General features: G+C 49.7%; 1 protein-coding gene across 1 annotated transcript in view; it reads right to left on the bottom strand.

The window, feature by feature from the left end:
- Positions 1–1,309: 1,309 nt before the first annotated feature.
- EYA2 (EYA transcriptional coactivator and phosphatase 2) overlaps positions 1,310–12,971 on the bottom strand; it is a 250,439-nt gene continuing 238,777 nt past the window's right edge. Inside the window, exons 15-16 of the mRNA XM_065919822.1 lie at positions 11,276–11,376; positions 1,310–2,053 (exon numbers count right to left, since the gene is read on the bottom strand). Of these exons, the coding sequence (XP_065775894.1) occupies positions 1,973–2,053; positions 11,276–11,376 (182 nt within the window). The 3' untranslated portion in view covers positions 1,310–1,972. The remainder of the gene's footprint in view (positions 2,054–11,275; positions 11,377–12,971) is intronic.

The following is a 12,971-nucleotide window of genomic DNA, read 5'->3' as shown; positions in this document are numbered from 1 at the left end:
ATCCTCTGCCGTCCCCTTCTCCTCCTGCCTTCAATCTTTCCCAGCATCGGGGTCTTTTCCAATGAGTCTGCTCTTTGCATCAGGTGGCCAAAGTATTGGAGCTTCAGCATCAGTCCTTCCAATGAATATTCAGGACTGATCTCCTTTAGGATTGGCTGATTGGATCTCCTTGCAGTCCAAGGGACTCTCAAGAGTCTTCTCCAACACCACAGTTCAAAGGCATCAATTCTTTGGCGCTCAGCTTTCTTTATAGTCCAACTCTTACATCCATACGTGACTAATGGGAAAACCACAGCTTTGACTAGGTGGACCTTTGTTGGCAAAGTAATGTCTCTGCCTTTTAATATGCTGTGTAGGTTTGTCATAGGAACCTCATCTATAATGGGATTCCAATTTGTGTTAGCATCCACTCTGTGGATTGATTCCAAGAACATCATTCCATGCTTGATTTGGGGGGAAACAGAGACGAAGCAAACAGCACCTGCCCCCAGGGAGCTCAGAGCGTAGTGAGGAGTCTATCTCACTGTTGGTGATGGCTTTCTATGTATCAGATTCTAGCTCTGAGACTCCAATCATCAGGTCGTCTTCCCATCTCCACTGACATGAATGTCAGCCAATTGAAGACCCTGGATTTCACTGACATGAATAGACGGAGGAGCTTATACTTAGGCTTAGCATCCAATCAAATGGATCCAGGCTCTGCTTGGAACTCTGTGGGCAGCAGCAGAGCTCAAGATGTCCTTGGAACGTCTCCAGATGTCCCTTCTTGTTTCCTACACCAAATCCTCGGTTCATCCCCTGGAAAACAAACTCCTACTATTGGCATGGAGATCAGTTCTATTTCCATAGCACCCCCCAAATTCTTTTAGTAGCTGACTGATTCCTCCTTTGGGGAACCAGCTCTGTCCAACTTTCTGCTCATGAGAGATTGAACCCTAAATCCAGCTCCATGGGTAGGTCATGACTCAGGCCTGGCCAATGAGACACAATCCTGGGCTCTTGTTGGAACCTCGAGGCAGAAGCAGCTCTTTCTACTGGTGTGGTTTTGCTGAAAGATTCTTGGAGCCATTTTTGCCACAACAGGGAAGAGCCTGCCTGAGAAGTAAAACCACCCAGGAGAAAGTCACTTGACCACTGGGATCCAGCTATGCCTGAAGACATAGATGGACTAAAGTTCCTGGAGGTGCTTTTTTTTTTTTTTTTTTGGCTTAAGCCAATTTGAGTTGGATTTTATACTTCTGCAATGAAAGAGGAAAAGACCAACATATTCAGAAGCCGCAAAGGTGGTCATCAAGTAGTGACACCCTACCCCACTTCAAAATGTAAACGTGGTTTTATTTAATGCCTCTTTCTGTCACAAAATACCACCTCCTCCGCAGGGTCCCCGCTTCCCAGAAAACAAGATGGCAGCTGAAGGCACGTGCACCGTCCACATGTCGTCGGGTTTGGTCCTTAAAAACAAAATAAGCAACAGTCTGCCCCCCAGCCCCAAACTGCCTCCGGAGCACCACTTGGAGCAGAGATAGAACTGTGCGCCGCCAAACGTGCCCGCTGAGAAAACCAAAAAACCAACAGCTAAGAAAACCAGCAACACAGGTACAAGAGCATAATAGCGGAGTAATGAGATTAGTCCATAAATTAAAGTGGGAAAAAAAAAGCCTGTTCCCTTCTCATCACCAGCCCTCCCCCGAATCAGCAATTCCTTGCTTTTGTTGTGTGAGTCTTGTAGAAAAGTCTGGACTCTGAGCCAGCCCTCTTCCCCAAAGTTAAATATTCCAAAGCCACTGCTGGGTGCCCCGTTTCTCAGGACCCGCGTTGGGGCCGAAAGGACAGCTTCTGCGATGGTCACTGGACGCCTCTCGGCTGGAGGGACGCTGCCTGCTGTCCGGCATCTGGCGGGGGCGGCGGGGAAAGCCGGGGCCTGGGCTGGCGGCTGCGGCTCTGACGGCGGGTGGGGAGGCCGCGGGCGCTGCTATAAATACTCCAGCTCCAGGGCATGCCTCAGCGCCTCCAGGTCTGCGTGGCAGGATATCCTCCAGAAAGGCATGTTGTGCTGGAACACAGAACCGCGGACACTCGGTTACGGCTCTGCTGGCACCTCCTGCAGCCGCCCTGGATCCCGTGCCTGTGGTGAGCCTTGGGAGAAGTCCCCGAGTCAGAACATCACGGTGGACCCCTCCCCCCCGGATGTGATCAGTACCCACCAGTCTGGGCATCCTTTCTGTTTCTTTGGAGACTGTTATTTATTTTTTGGCTTTGCCCGGTGGCATGGGGGAATCTTTGTTCCCCAACAGGTATGGAACTGTGCCCCCTGTATTGGGAGTGTGGAGTCAATCCCTGGACCACCAGGCAAGTCCCCTTCGGAGCCTGTTCTGATGACTTATCCTGCCCTGTCCAACATGCGGACTGACGGCCCCTTTCCCCTCCGTTGGGACTGCCGTGGTCTTGATGCGCTGAAAGTGAAAGGGCTAGTCACTCAGTTGTGTCTGACTCTGCGACTCCACGGACTACAGCCTGTCAGGCTCCTCTGTCCATGGGATTCTCCAGGTAAGAATACTGGAGTGGGTTGCCATTCCCTTCTCCAGGGGATCTTCCCGACCCAGGGATAAAGCCTGAGTCTCCTGCACTGCAGGCAGATTCTTTATCATCTGAGCCTCAGGGAAGCGGTGCACCGACATGGCATCAAATCACACAACAGGAAAGTGATTTGACTTAAAAATGTGTTCTCAGTCATGATGTTTCAGATAGAAAGTCTTGGCCAGATGCTACCATGTCTTCAACCCCTCCCTAACACTCACTAGTTTCCATGTGAACAGATAGGGCTGGTCCCAGGGACTTTTTATCTTTTCTTTACAGCAGGTGATGCGTGCTCTGTGTTACTGTCATGCAATGAGGTTCTTCATTTTAAACATAAGCGCGTTGACTAAAAGGGAAACATGAAGTAGATAATAGGACAGGCAGCACGCACATGCAGCAGAAGTAATTGGTGTAAAAGAAGTGCTATGTTGATTACAGAAATTGCTCTTGTGAAAGAAGAAATTTGTGAAACACTTCCATAGTGTGAAGGTTAAATGTTTTAAGATTACCCTTGTCAAAGCTCTGTTCTACCTTCATTAGCTGGGTGACCTTAAGTGATTTACTCTGCTGCTTGTCTGAAAAATGCAGATAATACTTGCTGTATACCATGTCTATCTTGTTTTACAAATGAGGAGACTGAGGCACACAGAGATTCTGTCTGACTCCAGAGAAAAAACTTGACTACGTGTTCATCACCAGAAAATGTAACCACTGACTAAAGCTGATGCCTGTCAACAGCCATCCTCCTCCTTCCTACTTCCAAAACCCTGAATTTGGCAGCACTGTGCCAGAGAGGTAAGTAAGGGATGAATTATGATCATATAAGCAAGCTATGACAACTCCAACCTTGTTTGTCAGGGATTTGTCCTGTATCCCTCCTGACTTGTGAACCATTGAAGTCAATGAGGAAGTTTGCTGGGCGTGTCTGGGAAAGATTTTCCTCCATGATGAGAGAGAAGCACCTGAGAACTCTTTCCTTCTTACTTTCCCCTTTCATTTGAATGATGGCATGTTAGTATGTGATGTCTGGAGCTGTGGCAGCTGTTTTGAGATCATGAGAAATGAAATATCAGAAATGAAAAAGCCAAAGATGATTAGAAAGGTAGAGCAAAATGATGGAAAGGGATACCTGGTGAATTTTTGGACCCACTGAAACAACCTAGGATACACCTACTTCTAATCTTGTTAGGTTAGCAAGTGTTTAAGTCTTCATTACAGCTAAAAGATACTGAGCATCCTCAAGACAGTCACTGGCCTTCAGTTATTTACTAAGTGAACAGAGGATGCTTGATGAATGTATATGAATGTCCCCAGTTCCGTGGTAGATCTGCTGCTCTGTGAGATTCTATGTCCACAGGGTAGAAACTATACAAATGTCCTTTTGGTTCCAGGAGCACAATAAACCCTTTCCTGCCTCTGGGGGCTCTGCACTTTAGAGAGCTGGGTCAGGGCAGGCCTCTCTGGAGGGATGACATTTAAGTAGGCCCCAGAGAATGGGAAGGCAGGGGCCATGCAAATGTTGGGGGAGGTAGTCAAGGCTGAAGACACAGCAAGTGCAGGGGCCCTGAGGCAGGTCTGCGCTTGGAAAGTCATGTTCACTGCTGCCTAGCATGCCTCTTGGCCCACAGTGGGCACTTAATATTCGTGGAATGAATGAAAAAAGGAAGGGAGGGAGAAGAAGAGGGAAGGGGAATTTCTCAAAGCAAAGTCCTCAATGGACATATCTTTTCCTCTTTTGCCCAAAAGAAGCAGAAAACGATTCATCATGGGCAATAGATGCCATCTCTTTAATGCCTTTCAGCTCCCCCACCCTCCTCCCCTCAGCCTGGCTGAGCCTTTCATTCTCTGCAAAGATGGATGTTGGTGGCTGCCTGGCCAATCCAGTCCCTCCTTAAACAATGTAATTTATTTTTCTTGGAGGAAAGGAGCAAAGGGGAAGAGACTGTCTCAGCAGCCTCCCTCCCAGGCCTGGTGGCTGCAGAGCCCGGGTGGATTTATCACTTGCGGAGAGGTGGAGACAAATGACCCGCTAAAATGGAGATATTAACAACACTGTCAGCTGAAAGAGCTGAAGCCCTCTGTCCTGTCACCGTATTTCACACTGCTCAGGTGTCCGGCGGCCTGGGCTAATGAGGCCCATCCATCAGGTCGGGAGAGCTGCTGGCGCACAGAGCTGCTCATTAACATGCTGGGGCTGCTGCTTCAGACACTGCTGGGAATTTTCAGGGGAGCGGAGCGTATGGGGGTGGTGTGCCCGAGTCTTCTCTGGTGGACCCCAGTCTCTTCTGACCAGCTTGGGGGTGCGGAACGACAGTGTTTCAAACTCCTAAGTCCACCTCCTTCCCACCAGGTGTTTGGCACACAGCACAGAGCAGTTTACACTGCCAGCTGTGTGACCTTAAGAAAATTAATTAACCTCTCTGAGTCTCAAACATGTCCTCTATAAAATGAAGTGGGATGGTACCCACTTTGCAGGGGGGTGTGGCTTGGAGGATTAAGTAAAATGATGACATCAGTAATAAAGACTAGTGGGTAACCAACCTAGACAATATATTAAAAAGCAGAGGCATTACCAACAAAGGTCCGTATAGTCAAAGCTATGGTTTTTCCAGTAGTCATGTATGGATGTGACAGTTGGACTATAAAGAAAGATGAGTGCTGAAAAATTGATGCCTTTGAACTGTGGTGTTGGAGAAGACTCTTGAGAGTCCCTTGGACTGCAAGGAGATCCAACCAGTCCATCCTAAAGGAAATCAGTCCTGAATATTCATTGGAAGGACTGATGCTGAAACTGAAAGTCCAATACTTTGTCCACCTGATGCGAAGAACAGGTAAAGACCCTGAGGTTGGGAAAGATTGAAGGTGGGAGGAGAAGGGGATGACAGAGGACGAGATGGTTGGATGGCATGACCGACACGATGGACATGAGTTTGAGTAATCTCCGGGAGTTGGTGATGGACAAGGAGGCCTGGCATGCTGCAGTCCATGGGGTTGCCAAGAGTCAGACACGACTGAGTGACTGAACTGAACTGAAGGCCTGGGATGAGTGAGAGCCCTGCCACCGGCCGGCTGTGATGGAGACTGCTGGCTCCCTACATTCATTCTCCCCTTCTCTCTCAGAAAAATGCTTGGTCCTTGTTTTCTTCCTTTTCTTTCTTTGTATCTTGCCTTGCTAGGCAGGAGTGGCTGAGAATCAAGGTCACATCTTCCAGCTCCCTTTGTGACAAGGTGTGACTTCTTGACTCAGAAATCTGGCTAATAGGATCTGAGCAGCAGTGATGTCGTATCGCTGTATCCGCGGTGCTCTTAAAGGGCAGGGGGGTCCTCCCCTCTCCCCTCCCCCTTGATTTTCCTGGTGGGGGAGTGCAGGCGTGGAGGGGGTGAGCAGCCGTCGTGGGCTGTGTGGTAAGGGCAGTACTGGGCTGGCAGAGCAACAAGACGGAGGGGGCCTGGGCCCCTGGGCTGCCCTGGCTCTGTGGGCTGCTGGGAGGCGGAGACAGCTCTCCGCTGTTGAAGCTGCCGGCCGGCATCTCTGGCAATGCAAACTCCACTGTACAAAGCCTGGACCCCGGGGGACTTCCTCACCCACTCCCTCAGCCTGGATTCAGTGACATACTTGCTCCTGTGGACTTTGCCCAAATAAGACACTGGGGTGAGTTTTTGTTATGTGGGCAGATTTTTTTTGTTTTTTGTTTTTTTCTTATTTAAGCTATTTTATTGTGAAGTTGCTCAGTTGTGTGTGACTCTGCAACCCCTTGGACAGTAGCTTAGCAGGCTCCTCCGTCCATGGAATTTTCCAGGCAAGAGTCCTGGAGTGGCTTGTCACTTGCTTCTCCAGAGGATCTTCCCGACCAGGGATTTGAACCCCAGTCTCCCACATTGCAGGTGGATGCCTTAACCTCTGAGCCACCAGGGAAGCCCAAGCTATTTTATTAGGTACCTGCAAGTTTAGCTCAAATGAACACTTTTATACTTATAATTTTTTAGTAATGATTTTCACCTTAAAATCCATTTGCTTGATATTAATACAGCTGCATAGGCTTTCATTGTTAGTATACACAGGAATACTTTTTCTGTATCTTTGAACTGTTATCTATATTAGGAATCTTTCACATTCAGCCAGCTTTAAAAAAAAACCTGTCAGAAAATCACTGACTTTGAAATTTTGCTTCATTCCCATTTATTGTGACAACATTTGGCTTTTTGATATCAGTTTACTTTTGTGTCTTGTATTTGTCAGACTTCTTCTGTTTTCTTTTATAAACTTCTTTGCCTTATTTTTAAAAATGTATTTATCTTTGGCCACGCTGGGTCTTCACCATGAGGGCTTTTCCCTAGTTGAAGGGGGCGGGGGTCACTCTTCAGGTGCACTGTTCAGGCTTCTCATTGCAGCAGTTTCTAGAGTTGTTGACCACGGACTCAGGGCAAGTGGACTCAGTGGGTAAGGCTCCTGCGCTCTAGAACACGGGCTCAGCTGCTCTGTGGCATGTGGGATCCTCCCAGACCGGGGATCGAGCGCATGTCTCCTGCATTGACAGGTAGATTCTTTACCACCGAGCCACCGGGGAAGCCCCCTCTTCTTTGCTTATTTTTAATTAGATTCTTTGCTCAGTCTGTCTTCCCCCTTTGTTATGTGCAAATTCGGACTCTTGTTTTCTTTCTCTGCTGGCTCCCCTAGAGACAGACCCTCCTCTGAATTTCTGAAGATGGATTTAGCTTTCTCCCCCACTACTCCCCAGCCCCAGGGGGTAGTAACCGCACCCACTTTGGGCTACTGAGGGCTGACTCTGCACGGTTCCTCTGCTGGCCCCCTTGGCGTCTGTTCTCTGCAGGGGCAACAGATAAAAAGGCAGCTCAGAGACGGTTGCCCCTGGCTGAAGGCCACACAGCCAACAATGGCCGAGCTGGGATTTAGGGCAAAATATGCTCCCCTGGCCACCTGTTTCTGTGAGAGCCAGGCGGCTGTCGGGTGAGGCGAGGGAGGCGCCTGGAACACAGAGTTGAAAGGGGCAACCGCAGGACTTCCCCGGAGGTCCAGTGGTTAAGACTCTGCGCTTCCACTGCAGGGGGCTTGGGTTCGATCCCTGGTTGGAGAACTAAGATCTCAAAAAAAAAAAAGAACTTTAGTTTATGAAGAGGCATCTCTGTCAGCTCCCCCTCCTCCTGGCTAAGGGAGGGCGACCTAGACTAGCAGCTCTTAGGAAGCAGCCTGCCCCCAGGAGCGACTGTGTGAGTTTTGACTGTTGTCATGACTGGGGGCACTCCACGAGGTGCAGGTGCCTGCTCCATCCCACACACCTTAGACGTGAATGATTTTCAAATGTTCTGCCAGATGTTTAAGTACAAACCCATTCATAATAGCCCGAGTGGAGACCCTTAACTCCACTTTGTCACATACACAGAGTATCTTTCCCATGCTTTTAATAAACGTTTTCCAGGGCTGCAGTGACTCTGTGAACCGGGGAAGCCTATATTTCGTTTTACTCCGAGCCTAACCGTGGGTTGCTCTGCAGTTTGGAGCAATCACGTGACGGCTGCAGCGCCTCGATGGCTCTGTGAGTGGCCGGGACTGCACACTCGTGTCCTGCATTTGCTGGGCTGCATCCTCAGTGACAGCGCTTTTGGGTGCAGGGCTGTCTGAGCTCAAACGTTTACCACCGGAGCACATGTTATTGTGAGTATAAATACGTGTGTGTGCTCAGTCGTGTCCAACTCTTTGCGACCCTGTAGACCGTAGCCCGCCAGGCTCCTCCGTGCACGGGATTCTCCAGGCAGGAATACCGGAGTGGGATGCCGTGCGCTCCCCTCCAGGGGACCTTCCGGACCCAGGGATCGACCTCGTGTCTCTTGTGTCTGTCCTGTCTCCCGCATTAGCAGGTGGGTTCTTTACCACTATCGCCACCTGAGGAAACCTTGAGTACAAATGACTTTCCCTTATTTCTTTAAAAAGATTATTTTTGATGAGGACCATTTTTAAACTACTGAAGTTGTTACCATGTTGCTTCTGTTTTATGTTTTGGTCTTGAGACATGGGGGATCTTAGGCCCCTGTGGATAGAACCTGCACCCCCTGCACCGGAAGGGGAAATCTTAACCACTGGACCACCAGGGAGGTCCCGCCCTTATTTCTCTCTGTATCACTGGATGTTGATCTCCAGGACTATGTTTTTTATTTTCTTTTTAAAAATTTTCCTGGGACAGGAAATTATGGTTTTAAGGAGGTTTTCTTATCCATTAGTATTTCATTTCAGGATAGTAAACAATCATTTCCAAACATCTGCTACACCGCCCTAAGAAACCCCCTTTGATGTGAGAAGGCAAGTGAACGGCAGTGACTGCTCCATGGACTTCCTTGTCGTTCTCCAGGTGAGAACCAGAGGGCAGGTAGCGTGCCCACGACCAGAGGCTAAGCAGGGTCTCAATCTAACTCTGATGGAAGCAAAGTTTATTTTGATCGCTGTCACATGCTTGGGCAGAGGTTCTTCTCAATTAGATCTGAACTTGCAAAAGGGGCTCTGGACTCCCCCTCCCACCCCAGCAGCGGGCTTCACCGGAGACCAGCTCTTGACCTGGCACACCAGTCCTGGATTCATGCGATAATTCATGAGGTTCACACCACTGTTTTGGTCATATCCTGGTGTATCACCCATATCAGTCAGCTCACTCGCTTAGTCTGACTCTTTGTGACCCTATGGACTGCAGCACGCCAGGCCTCCCTGCCCATCACCAACTCTCAAAGCTTGCTCAAACGCATATCCATTGAGTCGGTGATGCCATCAAACCATCTCATCCTCTGTCATCCCCTTCTCCTCCTGCCTTCAATCTTTCCCAGCATCAGGATCTTTTCCAATGAGTCAATTCTTCACATCAGGTGGCCAGAGTATTGGAGTTTAAGCTTCAGCATCAGTCCTTTCCATGAATATTCAGGACTGATTTCCTTTAGGATGGACTGGTTGGATCTCCTTGCAGTCCAAGGGACTCTCAAGAGTCTTCTCCAACACCACAGTTCGAAAGCATCCATTCTTTGGTGCTCAGCTTTTTTCATGGTCACCCCGATAGCTATGATTAATATTTTCTCCTCTAAATCGAATGTAAGCATGCCATGTGGTGTGTGGGATCTCACTTCCCTGACCAGGGATCAAACCTGTGTCCCTGCATTGGGAGTGTGGAGTCTTAACCACTGGCACGCCAGTGGTAAGTACAGCCAGGTAAAGAAGTCCCTCTAAATCAATTCACTTTTAAAGTTAAATCTGCTTTAAAAAAAAGTGCTCAGAGTAAAAGCTGAAGTCCCTCCGAAGGCCCCAGGCACCTCCAAGACCGCACCTCCCGACCTGCCCTGCCCTTTGCTTGGTGCATCCCTGATGCCACGCTGGCTTTCTGCAGGAAGCCCCAGCCTTCGGACCTTTGAACTCCTTGGTTCCTCTCCCGAAATTCTCTCCCTCTGATGCTCACTTGGCTCACTTCCTCTCCTCCCACCTCTGCTCGGCCATCACCCCGCAGCCAGGCAGGCCTTGATCACCACCTGCACTCCCAGCCTGCCCGCCCCCAGCGCCTCCTCTGTTCTCCACTCTCCGCTTGATTTTTCTCCAAAGCTCTGGCGGTCATCTGGCATGCTTGTTACACTTAGGTGCTGACGGCTTGTCCCCAGGCTGTGAGCTGAATGAGGGGTGAGACCGGCCTGTGCATTCTGCTCACTGCCCAGGCGCAGTGCCTGCAAGAGAGGCCAGCACACAGTAGGTGCTCAGCTAATGGAGCGTACACTCCAGGTGGAGGGTCGGTGATGCAGCCACAAGTCACAAAGGCAGCTCTTTCGTGACAAGAGGGGATAAGGCCTTGGAGGAGGAATATGGAGATCTGCGGGAGGGAAGTGCAGGCAGGCCTCATTAAGCTTGGAAGGTGGGAGTGGGAGCTGGGAGGGAAAGCCTCCTCTGGAGGGAGGCTGAGGCTGGAAAAGAATGAGTCCGGAAGAGCAAGGGGAGGAGCAAGGAAGGGAAGGGGAGGAGCCTTCCTGGAGGCTGGACCGGTATATGCAAAGCCTTCTAAGCTTTCCCTCTCCTGAGCCCCTGTCTCAGGACCTTCCATCTTCTCATGGGTTTCATCCGCTGAGACCCTAAACATTTTTGCTTTTCCTTAGAATCTGTTTCTGAGGCAGGAAGGGGGAAACCAGGTCCCCCAAATTAAGCTCTGTGACATTAACAATTCACTTCCCAGGCCCCTGGGTGGGGGGCGGCAGGCTCTCTGGGATGCTGTTGACAGGTCCAGACCCCGGACTTTAGCAGCTGTTTCTTTTCCAAGAACAGAGCTGCGGCCACCAGAACCCCCCTGCCCGTCTCCTCATGGGCCTGAGATCACAAAAGCAGGATTTTCTTTTTCATTAGCTTAATGCTGTCTTTATTAACTGGGAAGGGTTCCTGGAACATATGATCAGTGAGTATTAAATAAAACACACACGTGCACCAGCCCCCCCACTAGCCTGCCCTGATGGAGGGTCTCTGGGCTCCTGAGCAGTTGTCCCAGAAACAATACAAGGCTACCAGGGGCGGCAGCCAAAGGCACGGAGTGGGGATTTGCAGAAGGAAATGACTCAGGATGCTTCTGCGACTTCTGAGTGGGAGTGGTCCAGTGACCAAAGAGCCTGGAAGGGAGACAGGCTCAACAGAGGAGGGGGAAGCGCCCTGAGAGCTGCGTGGAGGAAGTACCTTTTTGGCTCCCTGCTCCTCTTCCACGCCGTCGCCGATCACGATGTAGACAGCCTTTCTGCCGAACCTCTGCATTATCCTCTCGAAGCAGCTCTCCTTCCCTGCATGCATGGAAGGAAAGGAAGATGCTTGGTGAGGACCCGGGACTGCGGTGGATAATCACTGCTAATTAAGAGCTTCCTTTGTGCAGCCGTCTTCCTAAGGACCTGGGGTGAGTCATTTCATCCTCGAGCAAACCTGGAGGTGTCTCTGTCCCTAGGCGATGGGATGACAAGACAGAGGCCCAGAGCGGTTAAGAGGCTGGTCCACGGGGACCCAGCAGAAAGGCAGAGCAGGGGTTTGGAACAAGCTCTGGTGTCTATGCAGCTGTCTGGTGTAAGAGCAATGGACCCGTTTTACAGATTAGACGTGAAGCCCCGAGAGGTGAGGCGATCTGCCCAGGGTCCCAGGGTTAGGAAGCAGAAGTGCTGGGCTTCACGTGTCCAAGGGTGGGCAGCCTGGCGCCAGAGTGGCCCTCGTGCGGTTCTCTGGTCTGTTTTTCTCTTGTTTCGTGTAGATGACCATCTTTTCATGTTTCCCTTCGTCCCAGGTGGCCAGGCAGCAGCATCAATCCTGCACACTTAACTCAGATCTTAGCTCGTCCCGACCTTGTTGGCAAGTTTCGGAACGACCATCGTAACAAGAAGCGTGCTAATAGTGACAGCTGTGACTCTGCTGGCGCCTGCTCAGCACTTCACCTCCATCAGCATTGCTCAGCCTCGGTGTTCCTGACGTTTTGGGCTGGCTAATGTCTTTGCTGCCCTGAGCACTGAAGGACATCTAGTCCTCCTAGCCGTCTCTGGTCTAGAACTTTAGCAAAGGCTCTGCTCTAAGGAAATGCTTCCAAAGTATATATTATAAATTGATTTTTACTCCAGAAAAAAACACAGGTAAAAATGTCTCATTAAAAACATCTTAACTAGATTTAGTATTATTATACAATTTTAGGTGATACACACACACACACACAAATCAAGACACAGTGCCCCTCTACCTCTCCACCAGAAAAACCAATATTACTTGTCCTGATGACAAATGCCGCTGTTCATTTCTAGTTACTGAATTCTCTTATTTGATGAAAGCTCTGAACCTAAGGTGTTTTCTCTGTTAATAAGGGAGATTAGCAAATATGAAAAAGTTGTTGAAACAGGATAACACTAAACTGAGACACTCTTCTTGAAAGAGCATTAAAAAATCGACAGTCTTCTGTGTGGGTTCAAGGTTAGGTTATTTAATGTACTACCTAAAATAAAACCACCTCATGTACCATCCTGGGGTGGGAAATGTTTTCCTCTTCTTTCTTAGTAATGGAATTTCCTGAGTTTTACCGGGGCTTAGCTATGGTCGGAGAAGGCAATGGCACCCCACTCCAGTACTCTTGCCTGGAAAAATCCCATGGACAGAGGAGCCTGGTGGGCTGCAGTCCATGGGGTCGCTAAGAGTTGGACACGACCGAGCGACTTCACTTTCACTTTTCAGTTTCATTCATTGGAGAAGGAAATGGCAACCCACTCCAGTGTTCTTGCCTGGAGAATCCCAGGGACGGGGGAGCCTGGTGGGCTGCCGTCTGTGGGGTCGCACAGGATCGGACACGACTGAAGTGACTTAGCAGCAGCAGTAGCTATGGTCATTTAGCTGTGGACTATGTTTCCCAGAT

The sequence above is a fragment of the Muntiacus reevesi genome, chromosome 2, assembly GCF_963930625.1.
Source record: "Muntiacus reevesi chromosome 2, mMunRee1.1, whole genome shotgun sequence".
Taxonomy (NCBI): Eukaryota; Metazoa; Chordata; class Mammalia; order Artiodactyla; family Cervidae; genus Muntiacus; species Muntiacus reevesi.
Note: the sequence above shows the minus strand (reverse complement) of the source record. Positions and strands in the feature narration are given on the sequence as shown.